General features: G+C 49.7%; 2 protein-coding genes and 1 long non-coding RNA gene across 11 annotated transcripts in view; 1 reads left to right on the top strand and 2 right to left on the bottom strand.

Moving 5' to 3' along the window:
* LOC116577656 overlaps positions 1 to 1279 on the bottom strand; it is a 31369-nt gene extending 30090 nt beyond the window's left edge. For all 7 annotated transcript variants that reach the window (XM_032321214.1, XM_032321208.1, XM_032321212.1 and 4 more), the window contains exon 1: positions 689 to 1279. The gene's annotated coding sequence lies outside the window, so the exon portion shown is untranslated. The remainder of the gene's footprint in view (positions 1 to 688) is intronic.
* On the top strand, positions 900 to 4785 carry LOC116577658. Of its 2 annotated transcripts, XR_004280567.1 has the most exons (5): positions 900 to 1041; positions 2989 to 3064; positions 3792 to 3931; positions 4113 to 4293; positions 4718 to 4785. It is a non-coding gene; the product is annotated as an uncharacterized LOC116577658 (long non-coding RNA). The 2 variants fall into 2 exon arrangements; XR_004280568.1 differs by lacking the exon at positions 2989 to 3064.
* The window catches only part of USP43 (ubiquitin specific peptidase 43), a 50772-nt gene continuing 39041 nt past the window's right edge, over positions 3214 to 14944 (bottom strand). For both annotated transcript variants that reach the window (XM_032321193.1, XM_032321194.1), the window contains exon 15: positions 3214 to 4984. In XM_032321193.1, coding sequence (XP_032177084.1) covers positions 3915 to 4984 — 1070 coding nt within the window. In that variant the 3' untranslated portion in view covers positions 3214 to 3914. The remainder of the gene's footprint in view (positions 4985 to 14944) is intronic.

The raw sequence follows: 14944 nt of genomic DNA, 5'->3' as shown, positions 1-14944 counted from the left end.
GGGACAAAAATAAATATGGCCCCTGAATGGGCTGGAACGGCAGACAGGTGAAGTTCCAGGATCTCTAAAAACGGAGTCAACTTTAGTCCATTTCTAAGGCAGTGGAACAGGTTTTCAAACCTCCAGAATCAATTATACGTCAGTGGAAGTATTTACCCGGCCTCCTATGAATGTCTCCTGCTAGCCCTCTTGGGATGTACCCTCTGTCACCCTACGATACTGTAAACCAGCTTGTGCCGAGGACTAGGAGGACCTCTGGTTCTCAGAGCATGACTGACTGGGATCGTCTCCCGGCAGCTCAGAGTCCTCGTAACAGGGATTAACTAATGTTTGCTAACTAGCTCCCTCTGTACCCTCAACCACCCGACGGATCCCGTGCAGTTGTTATCTCCACTTCACAGAGAAGGAACTCGAACCGCAGCGGAGCAAAACTAACTTCCTAAACTCAAACGGCCAGACAGGGGCTGTGAACGCCAGGCAGCCCGGCACCAGGGTCTGGTCTCTCAGGGGAAGTCAAGACTCAGGTCCCGGGTCGCGGAGGATCTGGTTCAATGTCCGGCTGGGGCCCCCGACTGGCTGCTCAGACCATCTGAGAAGTGACTCAGGTCCGGTCCTCCAATCGGTCCAAAGTCTCGTGTTCTCTAAGTGAGAATCCCCAACCGCCGTGCTCTGGTCAGAGTGGAATTACCCTTAGTCTTCATCCTCCGTCCTGTTGAAGACACCGAGCCCGTCTTGGTCCTGCACCACAGCCTGTTATGTTTGTGTCCGATAGGGGACTGCCTTCCTCTGCAGGAAAGCATGTGACCACAGAAACCTTCGGGATGTCGACCCCCCGGCTCTATTGTGACCTCGTCATGATGTCACAAGTGATGCGGGGGTCACTGTAGAGGTATCTGAGGTCCAGACAGGGCCACGAAGAGGAACGTTCATCTACGGCATCATAACAGACAGCCACAGATGGGAGAACATTTCAGAATTCAGCAATAGAAAGCCAGAAGTGGATCTTTACAGGGGGAGTTATTTCTAATTCTCCACACCTAGGTTTGGAGCTGGTGCCCCTCCGACCCCGTGTTTCTCTGACCACCTTGGCGTTGTTTCTTTGGTGGGGCTGATTTGCCGCAGGCAGGTGTCAGTCTAGAGTCCTTTTCTGCACAGCTCAGAGACCGGGACTCGGAAGGGAGTGTGACTAGCCTATTTCTACCATGAATGCAGCGATTACACACACCTTCTTAACCTATTCAGAGTAGGGCTCTCATTAGAGAACCCTTTTTATTTAAAAGATTTACTTACTGTAGAGAGAGAAAGAGCACAAGTTGGGGGGCAGAGGGGGCGGGGGAGGGAATCTCAAACAGATTCTGCACTAAGCACAGATGCGGGGCTCAATCCCACAACTCTGAGATCATCATGACCTGAGCCCAAATCAAGAGTTGGGCACGTAATCAAATGAGCCACCCAAGTGCCCCGAGACTCTTACATTGTCCACTCAGAAAATTGGGGGCTGGAGAGGATGTTTGAAGGATCGATAAAGCTCACAGGAACCCATCAATTGGAGTCGATGAACCCATCAGTTGGAGTCGATGCCTCCAACTTTTGTCCAATTTACATTAACTGCGACTTCCAAAATAGGGTGCTACAGCTCGATTTCCCTCAGAAATTTCGCACACTTGTTAAAGAATAAGAAAACAAGGCTTAAGGAGAACAGACCAATTTTCCTGGAAGGAAAACCATTAAATTGAAATTCATTCTGGAAAGATCAAAATCCTTTCCTACTTATTCTCACAGCCTTTCTTGCCAGGTTCCTATAGAGGGAAAAGCAGGCTCAGGGAAGGGGACACCGAGGGGTCTCGGGCATCCCCATGGAAGACCTGGGATGGCAAACACAGCTACCAAGGTCCATGTGTCATTTTCTCTTACTAAACCTCCAAGTCTGGCATCCAGGGAAAACGCTCCAGCCCGTGACGCATTACGGACACCACCACTAACACTTGGGACCTGCTCATGGTATCCAAGGGGATCCCAAAAGTTGAGACCTTCTAGGGGAGAAACCAAGAGGGTACACATCTGAGTCAGCACCCAATCCCCAAGAGGACTGAGGAAGGGAGACTGACCTTAGAAGGGCATGGGAGCCAAAGATGACAAATGAGCACCACCAGAGGAGGAAAGAACAGGAAATAGCAGGATTCCTAGACTCCCCGAGCCCAAGATGACAGGTGTGGTGCACATTGCCGGAGACTCACCAACTCAACACTTGAGAACCTCGATGCCTTTTGAAATGCAAGCGCACGGATCTACTGGCCTCTATGTCACCCTGTGGGGCCAAGTGGCTGGGTCCTCTCAGCTCTTCCTATTTTGGAACTGCGGTTCAAAGCAGTCTTTGTCGGGCCACCTGCCTGGGTCAGTGGCTTAAAGCATCTGACTTGATTCCTGCTAAGGTCATGATCTCAGGGTCTCAGGGTCATGGGATTGAGCCCCTGGTTGGGCTCCGCACTCAGTGGTGTTTGCTTGAGTATTTCCCTCCCTCTCTGCCCCTCCCCCTCCTCACTCTCTCTAAAATAAATAAAATGTTGGAAAAAAAAGTCTTTCTCACTAGGGGGGAAAAAAAACCTCCTTCTTTCTTCCTTAAGGAAAAAAATAAAAGTAGCAGAGACATACTAATGAGTCACGCGATAGGTATGAAGAAAACTTAATTTCTGGAGTCTAATGTCTTGTACAACTGGTTCCCATCGGAGAGGAAGCATTTCTAGAAAACAGACTAAGTACAGATCCAGGGTCAGGCGTAGCAGCTTCCCAGTAAGAATTAGTGACGGGATATTTGTCAGAGCAGCTAGAAAGAAGAGAATAAAGCTCAAGGAAACGGGACGGTCGGCTACCAGTGTATGGGGACAGGCTCAGACTCTCAGACCTTGTAAGTACGAGTCCTCCAGATAGAGACCTGAGGGGACTCCCATTTCTTTAAAGAGAGCAAAGTCAATTTATTTAAAATTTCAGACACAACTCAGGTCACTACTTTGATATCGACAGCACGGAGCCAAGCCGGCACAGCAGGAACAGAACAAGATCACTGGTAGGGGTGCCTGGCCAGCCTAAGGCAGCTCTTGATCTCAGAGTTGTGGATTCGTGTCTCACACTGGGTGCAGAGATAACTTAAAATTATAATCTTTGGGGGGAAAAAAAGATCAGTTGTTAAATGTGAATAACTCAGAGAGCCGTCTGCATGTTTCACCAATGGGCTTTTATTAAAACTGTATATAGATCTCATACTTAATTTTTTCTTAAAGAGAACTTCTATTCCTAGTATCAAAATAGTTCTTTTTTTTAAATACTTGAAAAACAGTAATACAATTATTTTGCTATATATTAAATATCTTCCTATGATCTCAATCACTTCTGTTCCATCTCTCCCCGAATCCTGCCTGAAGGTCACTATGACGGTTTTTGGCATCTTGAAGGCTTTATCCCAGAGAAGCATTAGAGATTTGAGAAAGAGAAGCCCGTGGCAAGAACTGATTTGATGTCTTAGGCTCCTATTTACGAGGCTTCTCTGCAGGGTTATATGCTGTCTAACTGGGCCACGTTGGAATCTCTCTCCCCAGTATCTCCTCAGGCGGGGGAATTAGGGAAACAAATCCCTTCTTCCCCTGAACCGGTAATGTTGACTCAACAGCACCATCTCGTGGCCGACGCCTATGAAAGCACCCAACGGTACAGGAAGGTATTTGGACATGCTATGTTGGAGATCTAGAGGTGGGGACCAAAAAAAAAAAAAATTTTTTTTTTTTTTAAATTTCAAGGGGTCACAAGACAACTGGCTTCCAGAAAGCCCACTCTTGACACAAAAGAAGCTTCTTGCAGCTGCTCTGTCTCGAGCTCACCAGCTTGGTGGGGGCTGGGGTGGAGGGGACTGGAACACACCATCAAAAACTGGACTCAGGTAATGTTTTCTTCCGGCTTAAAGAAAGGGTGTGGTATTTCACCTTCTGCAAGGTGCCAACAGGAGTGTGGTCCCCGGGAACTGTCCTCTGTGACGGGCCCAGGGCACTGGCCCTCGTGGGCCTGCCAGCTTTGCGAGGGAGGCGCAGAGAGCTGGGTGCTGACCAGACGTCCCTCTCCAGGCAGCTAGCAGGCGCCCTGGCCAGGCTCTCTCGGATCTGGAAGGAAGGCGAGGAGCCTCGGGTGTGCTCATCCACAGCCGGGCTCAGCCTGCTGCTCGCCAGGGACACTGGGGATGCCCGGTGGGCCGCCGCCGCCCTGTTATGCTTGTGCTCTTTCTTCCAAAACACAGATCTCAGCAAGGTGAGGGTCCCCTGTGGGAATCTGTCTGCCTCAGGGTCTCTGGCCTCCACGCTGGCCCTCATCCTGGCTAAGGTATTCTGGCGGTTGTCTGCGCTGTTTCTAGGTAACACCGCAGGGCCCAAAGGCTCCTTGGTCGGGGAGGGTACCCTGCCGTGGCTCCCTGCCTGGCTACTTCCATTGCAGTTCGCGGTCTTCTGGCCCTCGGGCCGGGCTCGTTTCTCAGTCCCCACTGAAGGCATCACCATGAGGGGCAGGTCAAACTGTCTGGGGAGCCTGATCTCCTGACTTTCATGTTCCTTGGCTTTCCTCGAGTTCAGACCATCTGGGACTCCGGGGGCTGCAGAGGGGCTGGCGTGGCTCGAGGGGCAGGGCATTCCAGCCGGTGGCCTCTCAGTGGCTCGCCCACCCTCTTCGCCCTGAGCAGAGCTGGCAGCGTCCGACTTCACATCCTCGCCGGCAGCACCCGTCAACAGCGGCACGATGGACTGGCTCGTGGATCGGGGCCTCCGCCTGGACTCCAAGTACTCCACCAGCTCAGCGGATGCACCCAGGGGTTTCTCCCTGGGTCTAAAAGACCATCGGAGGGGCATGGTCTTGAAGGGCCCCTGTTTGGCTCTGGAAGGGGTGGGCTCCTTCATGCTGATGCTTCGACCTCGTATGCCCCGTACCAAAGGCTTGGACGTCAACCCTCCTGAAAGAGACACCAAGAACATCAGTGCCCAAATTTCCCTCCAGGTGCATTGAGTGACTATGATGCCTGGCGTCGACCAGACATGGGTTGAGATCTCTGATGCATCAGGCAGCACTGGGGTCGGGGACACATCAGCACATAGGACCCCAGGGTTCTAGCTCTTGGGAGCACTCATGTGTGCAGCCTGCTGTCCCTGGAATTCATTTACCTCTTCGAAGCCACAGGGCGAAGCCATGCCAAAAAAGGGAGCTACATGCCCAGAACAGCCAGACATCCAGTCACAAACCCAGTCTTGGAGGAATCTAGTCCTACGGCAGAACATCATTTTCATTTATAGCTGAGTATTTGCACAAAGCAGAAGTGCTCAGCAAAAGTCCCTCCTTTTCCAGGTCCAACTAGGTGCTTGTACTTTCTTTCAAGTGCAAGACTCGCAGATATCCTACCCTGGGCTTGAAAAATAAATCAAAATGTGCATTGAATTTATCAGAGCTACCACTTACTGTCTTCACTGTGTGTTTTCGCAGCACCTGTCTGTAGTTTGGAAACACATTTTTGATGTGTAATGTGAAATGAGAATCTAGAAAAACCATGTGATCCCACTTGCACACGTGTGTGCGATAAACACTAAAGTGACGAGGGCACCAAGGGGGCCCTGGAATGCTGTGTGTGGTTGATTTTCTTCTTAATTCTTTTCCTAAATCTTCCTGTTTCTATAAGGGAATACACAGATAACCCACGGCTGTATATTTTTTCTTAAGAAACAGTTATGAAAACAATTCCCTTGACAATGGCATCAAAAAGGAATAAAAATACTTAGGAATTAACTGAAGGGGTGAAAGACTTGTACAACACTACAAACATTAAGAGAAAGAAATTAAGACAGAAATGAAAGGCATCCCATGTTCATGGATTCAAAAGCTTATATTGCTAAAATGATATTACCCAAGCACTGATCTACAGCATCAGCCCAATCCCCATCACAACAGTTATGAAAACAATTCCTTACAATGGGCATCAAAAGGAATAAAATACTTAGGAATTAACTGAGGAGGGGTGAAAGACTTGTACAACACTACAAACATTAAAGAAGAAAGAAATTAAAGACAAATGAAAGGCATCCCATGTTCATGGATTCAAAGCTTAATATTGCTAAAATGATATTACCCAAGCACTGATCTTACAGCATCAGCCCAATCCCCATCACAAACAGTTATGAAAACAATTCCCTTGACATGGCATCAAAAAGGAATAAAATACTTAGGAATTAACTGAACGGGGTGAAAGACTTGTACAACACTACAAACATTAAGAGAAAAGAAATTAAGAACAATGAAAGGCATCCCATGTTCATGGATTCAAGAAGCTTAATATTGCTAAAATGATATTACCCAAAGCAACTGATCTACAGCATCAGCCCCAATCCCCATCAAAAATCCCAATGGGGATTTTTACGGAGATCAAAAAAATCCATCCTGAGGGGCGCCTGGGTGGCTCAGTGGGTTAAGGCCTCTGCCTTTGGCTCAGGTCATGAACCCAAGGTCCTGGGATCGAGCCCCGCATCGGTCTCTCTGCTCAGCAGGGAGCCTGCTTCCTCCTCTCTCCTCTGCCTGCCTTCTGTCCTACTTGTGATCTCTGTCAAATAAATAAATAAAATCTTTAAAAAAAGAAAAAAATCCATCCTGAAATTCGTATGATGGAGTATTGAGCAACTTCCACAGCCAGTCCCAAAACGACAAACACTGCATGATTTCCCCGCATGAGGCACTCAGAAGGGTCGAAACCAGAGAGAGAGAAAGTGAACAGGTAGCGACCAGGGCGAAGGGAAGGGGAGGGTGTCACATTACCGTGAAACGGACAGACTTTCAGATCTACAAGATGAAAAGAGTCACGGGCATGGATGCGAACACCCGAAATGTGTGCTTAAAATGGTCAAAAGGATAAACTTCGTTCTGTGTATTTTAACATAATAAATGCAAAAAGTAAAGCAACTCGCAGTCATTGGTCACTGAACCATTATACTGCCTTGGCTCATCCACAGCCGGGCTCAGCCTGCTGCTTGATGTCTAGATGCCTGTCATTGTGAAGGGGGGGAAGCTTCACCCGCACGAACCACACGGTGCAGGGACAGTCACATGCATTTCGAAGAAGATCTGACGTCAACCACACAGCCTTTGGCCCACAGCCGACACACTCACTGGTGAGCACGAGAGCAGCCCTACCCCTCCTCCATACAACACCCCTGTTGTCAGCACAGCCAACTGGGATGAACTCGAGGCAGAGGGACCCAGGGTTCTCAGGGGATGGGCGAAAGCTCAGGGTGTGCCGGCTCCTGGGGAAGAGGTGATGGGAAGGCAGAGCCCAGTGCCCACTGGTGCCTGGAGGGGTATGACAGCATCTGAGGTTCCTGGGGAATTTTACCTGCCCTGGACCATTCTGGTGGCTTTTAGTAATTTTTTTTCACATGGTATTATTTTCTTTAAAGCATTTCCTCAGATCGGTCAGCAAGAAACATATGTCGCCCAAATAGCTTACAGCTTCAATTTCGATGGACCCTGTTGCTCCCCAATTAAGTTCCCATCCTGGGGTCTGAGCCATGCATGTTTTTTGCCCACAACCCTGGGAAGGGTAGAAAGGGAAGCTTTTATTTGGAGGACAAAGCTGTGACTTTCAGCTTTTCAGGACAAGAGGACACAGCTGGCAGCCTGGCAGGTGGTTTGGCAGTGTGGCCCCTCTTCCTGGATGAAAGGCTGGGGGCCTGGCCCATGTCACCCCTGCAGCTCCCTTGCACGGGGACTGCAGATGCCCACGCGAGCCCTTCCTCCTCTTTCTCCAGACGGCAGCAGGGGAGGCACGGTGGGTGTGGTATACAGACAGAAGGGACAAGAAAGAGCCCACGCTGATGCTTACTGTTCACAGAGCTCTCCCTTCTGGGGGAGGGGAGGCAGCTGCTCCTGCTCGTCCCTGGGGGGACCTCCTGGAGACCGGGAGCTGGAGGCAGAGGTGGCGTTCAGAGATGCCCAAGTGAGGGTTCTTCCCCACCCTGGAATTGTGGCCTTGTTCACACTTGGTCAGCTTGGGAAGCAGGAAGGGCCTAGAGCCTTAAGCCACATGGAAGACGTAAGTAGTTAAGTCCTTCCTGAAGGATATAGAAACCCCAGGGCCTGCCTGATGGGCTTCCCAGGTCCCACGAGGCCTCCTCACACAGATGGTGGCCGTGGCCGGGCAACTGGAGGGCACAGCCCCCGCCTGCACCATGCCTCTGGGAATGACAGATGCTGCCTTAGGAAATGCCCTATCTGTTCCCATGTGACTCTGTTTCCTCGGCTAATGAAATCAGGCATCAGTCTGACCTCCTGATGCGTGCTGTGAGCAGGGGCGGGTTCCACCCAGCCATCCTTAGTCCCATACAACAGGACCAGCCTCCGGGTCCACTGGTCTCAGTCTGTGCAAAGATTTCCACTGTGCCCCTTAGAGCCACCCCCTGACGCAGTCAAGGGATACGTAATGAGAGCCTGCTGGGTGCCAAGGGCTATTTCCGGTGCTGGGAATACAGCTGTGGGAAAAAAAAGCCCAAAGTGCCTGTCCCTAAGGGGGTTTGCCAGAAAGCAACAATGTTTGCTATCGTGGAATATAGTGCTGAGAGCTATGACAAAGAATGAGGGGGTGTAGTGTGGTCAGCGACAGAGGAGTGAGGAGAGACCTGAGGGAAAGGGAGGAAGAAGCCATGTGGAGACTGGGGGAAAATAGCATGCCGGCATTGGGAACAGCAAGTGCAAAGGCCCTGTGGCACTAGTGAGCTTGGTGGGTCAGGGAAGCAGCAGACAGACCACCAAGGCTGTAACCAAGGGAGAAGAGGCTCTCCACTAAGGGTTCTCATCTTCTGCCCCCATCTGTATTTGGAGACCTCATCATCTCTGGTTGCAGAGGCAACCTGGGGCAAGCCTGACTCCCTGACTGTCCTCTGGTCCCCTAGAGGGTGAGGACAAGATACATGGCTGAGCCCCCTCCATCTCTGTGACTAGGCCAGGAGGATGAGGCTGGCGAGGGGGAAGGGCTGCCTTGGGAGCCAAGGCCACCGACCCTTCCATCACTCCCAAGAATGAGGGAGCCACAATGGGCAGAAACAAAAAAAAAAAAAACAACCCATGGAAGGAGGTCTGGGAGTCAGAGAATAAGAATCAACAGAACCGGGACACCTGGGTGGCTCTGTTGGTTGGGCAGCCTGCCTTTGGCTCAGGTCATGATCCCAAGGTCCTGGGATGGAGTCCCACATCAGGCGCAGGGAGCCTGCTTCTCCTTCTGCCTACTGCTCCCCCTACTTGTGCACTACACACCCCACACACAAATAAATAAATAAATAAATAGAATCAACGGAACCGTGCGAACCAACAGAACAGGGCCCCAAAGAAACAGAGCCACTGGAAGAACAGAAAAAGAGCTCTCGGGGAGATTCACGTATAGGACAAGAGAGGGCTGAAAAAAAGGTCTTCTAGGTTTTAAAACGCAGTAAATGCATTGAAGGCACACAGGGTCACTGCTGAGACTCAAATCAGTGGCTGAAAAGATAAAGGGAAAGGAACATCTCACACCTTAGAGCAAAATGACACAGAAAAATCACAGGGAAAAGCTAAATCAGAAAATGGATCCAGGGGGGCCCACCAGGCAAATACCAGGAATTTGAAAAGTCAGATGATAATTAAACAAAAGAACAGTTTCCCTAAAGAAAAGCTGTGTCTGCGGACGGTCAGGCTCTGGGGGTTGTAGGTTGTACATGAACAAAAACACAGACCTAGCCACATACAGGTGCAATTTCCAAATTCCAAGGTCAAAGACAGACTCGCAAATGCTTTCAGTGAGAAAGAACAAATGATTTCAGGAAGGAAGGGAAAAAAAAAAAGGCTTCTCACCTGCAACCCTGACATCTACAGATACTGGAGAGGAAGAATTCTAATCCAACGAGTCCTCCAACTAGCCAAGGGGCCACCCAGGCTCCGGTCCAAGGAAATACCCGTGCCTCTGCAGAGGGATGGGCGTGTCACCCACCCTTGGAAAGGACTCTGACCTAACACTGAAGATTCAGAACCCAGACCTCAAGACGCAGGAGAACAGAAAGAAGAAAGACGGGGTGCTCCGCAGAGCCTGCTGCCCATGTACCACGTACCCCCGCCGGGTCTCACTATGGAACTACAAAGTGATGTTTGCATGTGTGGGATCTGGAAAGGCTCAGCGCTCACAGCCTGAAACCGAAGGCTGGAGCATCTCTGAGAATCTAACAGGGGAGGGAGTTAGGGAGGGGGGCTCCTAAAACAGACCAGAGGGAACTCTTAAAAGCATTTCAAAGTGCTCATTTTGCGGCACCTGGGTGGCTCAGTGGGTTAAGCCTCTGCCTTCAGCTCAGGTCATGGTCTCAGGGTCCTGGATCGAACCCCACATCGGGATCTCTGCTCAGCAGGGAGCCTGCTTCCTTCTCTCTCTCTGCCTGCCTCTCTGCCTGCTTGTGATCTCTGTCAAGTAAATAAATAAAATCTTTTAAAAGAAAGAAAGAAAGAAAGAAAAGAATGAAGGGACAATGAGTTAGATGGAAAAGCAGGGTAGAACTTCCAGATGGAAGGGAAAAAAAGGAACAAAGAGCAACATGATCAACTCAGCAAAAATAAGGAAAAAAGAAAAAAACAGTAATAAGAAAAAATTTTTTTAATGAAACAAAATCAAGTTTATGGTTGTTACTTTAAATTCTATGAATGGACACGGGGCACCTGGGTGGCTCAGCCGGTTAAGCATCTGCCATCGGCTCAGGTCATGATCCCAAGGTCCTGGGACTGAGTCCAATGTCAGGATCTCTGCTCAGTGGGGAGCCTGCTTCCCCCCTCCCTCTGCCTGCCACTCCCCCTGTTGGTGCATGCTCTCTCTCTGGCAAATAAATCAAATCTTTAAAAAAGATGTATCAATGGACTGAACGCTCCCCTTTTAGAGAAGCTCTCAATTTCTGACATTAAAAATATACAATAAAAATAATAAAACTGCAACAGTGTTTACTGAAAATCACTTAAAGTTAACTCCAAAGGAAAAATTCATAAAGCAAAGGATAATAGCAAAATGATACCCGACAAATGCAAATAAAAAGAAAGAAGGTAAGGGTAGAACTAATCTTGAACAAGATAGAATTTTCTTTTTTAGATTTTGTGTATTTAATTTGAGCGCGAGAGCCAAGCAGAGGGAGAGACACGAGGGAAGGAGAGAGAGGATCTCAAGGAGGCTCCCGTGGGGCCCAGAGCTGGACAAGAGACTCGATCCCATGACCCTCAGATCCGGACCTGAGTGGACATCAAGAGTCGGACCCTCGGGGCGCCTGGGTGGCTCAGTGGGTTAAGCCGCTGCCTTCGGCTCAGGTCATGATCTCAGCATCCTGGGATCGAGTCCCACATCGGGCTCTCTGCTCGGCAGGGAGCCTGCTTCCTTCTCTCTCTCTCTCTGCCTGCCTCTCTGCCTACTTGTGATCTCTGTCTGTCAAATAAATAAATAAAATCTTAAAAAAAAAAAAAGAGTCGGACCCTCAACCGACTGAGCCACCCAGGCGCCCCTTGACAACGTAGAACTTAAGATGAAAAGCATCAAGCTAGATAAAGAGCCACATTGTAATGAAAACAGACAGTTTATAAAGAAGACCTAACAGTAAGCAGAGAAAATATAAAGCAGAAATTATTGAAGTCTCTGGATACCTGATTAAAAACACAGCCACACAGGAAGGTTGCAATAGTTAGACTTCCTTCCTAGCCAGGCAGTCCCTGATGAAGTCAATTAAAGACAAGGTGAAGTGAATCCCAAAATCAACGCACCTCATTTAGCAGTTACGACACAAAGCTCGTATCCCTCCAAAAGACACAACGGGCATTATTTCATGCGTACACAGCAGACAGACGAAATAATGAATGTGTACTTAACCTGGTCATAAATAAGGGAATGCTTTTTGAAAACCACATTCTTGGGATCACAACCCATAAAATTAGAAAGAATTAAAGGGAGATATCACCTCCCCCGAAAATCATAAATGCTTGAAACTCCCAGATAACCTTCAAAATGGAAATAAAACCCAGAAATAACACAGTCTGGACCGGTAAAGCACTGATAAAATGAAAAGCAAAGTCTCCAAGGCCCAATAAAAACCACAGGGATAATTTACCATCAGAAGCACATCTGCTGAAAGGATGAAATCCTAGGGCCCCTTTCTGCATCGGGGCAGGGTTGGGGGTGGGGGACTTCTGCGAAGGGCCCCAGCCGCTGTTTTTCACAGGGTCTTGCTTTTTTTTTTTTCAATAAAATTTGCAAAAGTAGGGTGTTTTCACATTCTCCCTTTTTTTTTTTCAAAAGATTTTATTTATTCTATTTATTAGACAGAGAGAGAGATCACAAGTAGGCAGAGAGGCAGGCAGAGAAAGGGGGGAAGCAGGCTCCCCGCTGAGCAGAGAGCCCGATGCAGGGCTCGATCCCAGGACCCTGAAGCTTAACCCACTGAGCCCCCAGGTGCCCCATCACATCCTCCTTCCTGAAGAGCTTCTCCCTACACCGGTCCCCAGTGACAGAAGTTATAGTTCCCACAAAACTTGGGTCCATCGCTGTCGGTTAAAATGCACTTAGGGTGCCTGGGTGGCTCAGTCGGTGAAGCATCTGCCTTTGGCTCAGGTCATGATCCCAGAGTCCTGGGATCAAGTTCCGTGTTGGGCTACCCACTTGGCAGGGAGCCTGCTTCTCCCCCTCCCTTTGCCATTCACCCTTGCTTGTGCTCTCTGGTGCACTCTGTCAAATAAATAAATAAAATCTTAGAAAAATAAATAAATGGATTAAGATGCCTTTCGAAATCTAATAGTATAGCTACTGGAAAGACAGAACTCCCCAGCTGTCCATGTTCCTCTCCAGAGAACCTGAATATTCCTTTTGACGGTGACAAAATTCTCCCCCAAACCCACAGGGACAGGGCACGGGACCAACCGCCAACGAAACCTGTATGCTGGAGTTAGATCCTGCCCAGGCCAGAAAATAAGAACAGAGGCTGGATTCGACCGTCTCAACAGGTTCCAAAATCCCATCACCATTTCAGTCAAACCTCAAGAGGGACCTCTCCCTTTGGAAGCCAGGCTCTTGCCAAGGCCACGCGAATAAACTTGGTTTTGCAATTTACACCAGGCAGCTGTGGAGCAGGGTGTAGGGGGGGTGTGTGGGGGGGGTGTCTATATGCAGCCCTAATCCCTATTCCAAGGAGGCAAGCCGGCGACTGGTGACTTCCAAGGTTCAGCTTTCTCATGTCACCCTCCTGGAGATGCGGGTGACGAACTGAGATACCCTAGCCCTGTCTCTCTGGGGCGGGGGGTGGGGGGGGTGGTTCTCGAACGCTGGGCCTGACCGCTGTCTGAGCACCAGGCTGAGAAGCCGGGCCATCTCGCAAGCTGGCCTCCCTGGGAGTGGGGGGGGGGGGGCAGGTGTGAAATGCCTTTTGCCCGGGAGGAGTGAGAAGTGGCCCGAGGCCCCATGGCACTGAACAGAACCAGGATGATCTATGAGCTCGCCCAAGGCTCATGCTGATGGGGATGGGCAAGCTTGGAAAAGAAGGCCTTTCTTGTTCGCCAGAGGCGACCCTAAAATGTCCATCATGAGAGGGGAAGAGGAGTGCTCAGACAGGGTGAGTCCTAACATACTTCGTTAAACATTTTGCTTCCACAGAAACGCATTCTAAGGAAACTGGACAGATGTCATAGGCATGTGGGGCGCTCCTATCCGTGTTCTGCCTACTCGTCTACCACCATGCCAAACCCTGAGACACACCGAACCAAGCCCGAACCGGAAACGACCCCAAAAAGCAACCACAACAGAGTATGTAAATTAACCATAAACGCCTCTTGCAAGGTAGGAGGTTTTGATGCTGGAAGCGGACCCATCCGCTGAGGTGGAGATGCCGGGAAGGATGGCAGCCCACCTCCCATGCAGAGGACCCCTCCTGTGTGCTCCCCGGCAACCCTGCAGGGACTTCTGGACAGTCACCAAACGACTGAAGGATCCCTCCGTCTGTAACTCGAGGTGCTTCCCTTGATGACCAAGCCGAACTTTCCAGGCCAGCCCCAGGTCCATTTCAGAACCCACGGAGAGAAGGCGGTGAGTCTCCCCACCCCCCAACCCATGGCGCTTGCTTTCTTCCCAAATCCCTGCTCTTGGCTTTTGACCGGAGTGAACAATCAACCGATAATGTCTGTCTGTCACTCGCTCGCTTGTGGACACTTAAACTTTCTGTGTCCCAGTTGGTTGAGGGTTGATTTTGTTTTGTTGTTTCGGACCCATGGAACTAAGTGGAAGAAACACTGCTACACGCAGCATACACGAATCTCACAGATCGCTGAGCAAAGGAAGCCTAACGGGAAAGAGTACGGACGGCAGGGATCCACTGACGCCAAGTTCCCACAGGGGCAAAAGGGATCTATGGTGTTAGAAGTCAGAATGGTATCCCCTTTTGGAAAGGAGGGAGACAGTGACGCTGGAGAGAGAAAACCAGGGTGTGGGGGAGGCCCCGGACCTTTTATGTCTTCACCAGACGAGAGTTACGTGAGTGTGTACCTGTTATGATAATTCATCTGATAGACATGCGTGATGAATGCACTTTTCCGTATATGTATATCAAACTTCCTTAAAAAAATAATCTTATTTTAGCAACAAATTCTGGAGCTAATGGGAAACATGGAAACTGTAAGTAATCAGAGCACGTTGCTGCTTTTCTTTCCGAGGGAAGAACACACAGGCTGCACGACACACACACACACGCACTCAGGCACGTGGGTGCATGTATGCTCGCGGTTTTTCCAGAAAGACTCTGCTTCTGTAGGTCCCCCTGGCTTCCGACACCGGATGCGGTGGCAGCTGCGGGGCGTGGCGTCAGGCTCTCCTCCTTTCTGTCCTCCCAGTTTCCCTGGGCTTTCG

The sequence above is a fragment of the Mustela erminea genome, chromosome 18 (genome assembly GCF_009829155.1).
Source record: "Mustela erminea isolate mMusErm1 chromosome 18, mMusErm1.Pri, whole genome shotgun sequence".
Taxonomy (NCBI): domain Eukaryota; kingdom Metazoa; phylum Chordata; class Mammalia; order Carnivora; family Mustelidae; genus Mustela; species Mustela erminea.
The sequence above is the reverse complement of the archived record's forward strand: the minus strand, read 5'-3'. Positions and strand labels throughout refer to the sequence as shown.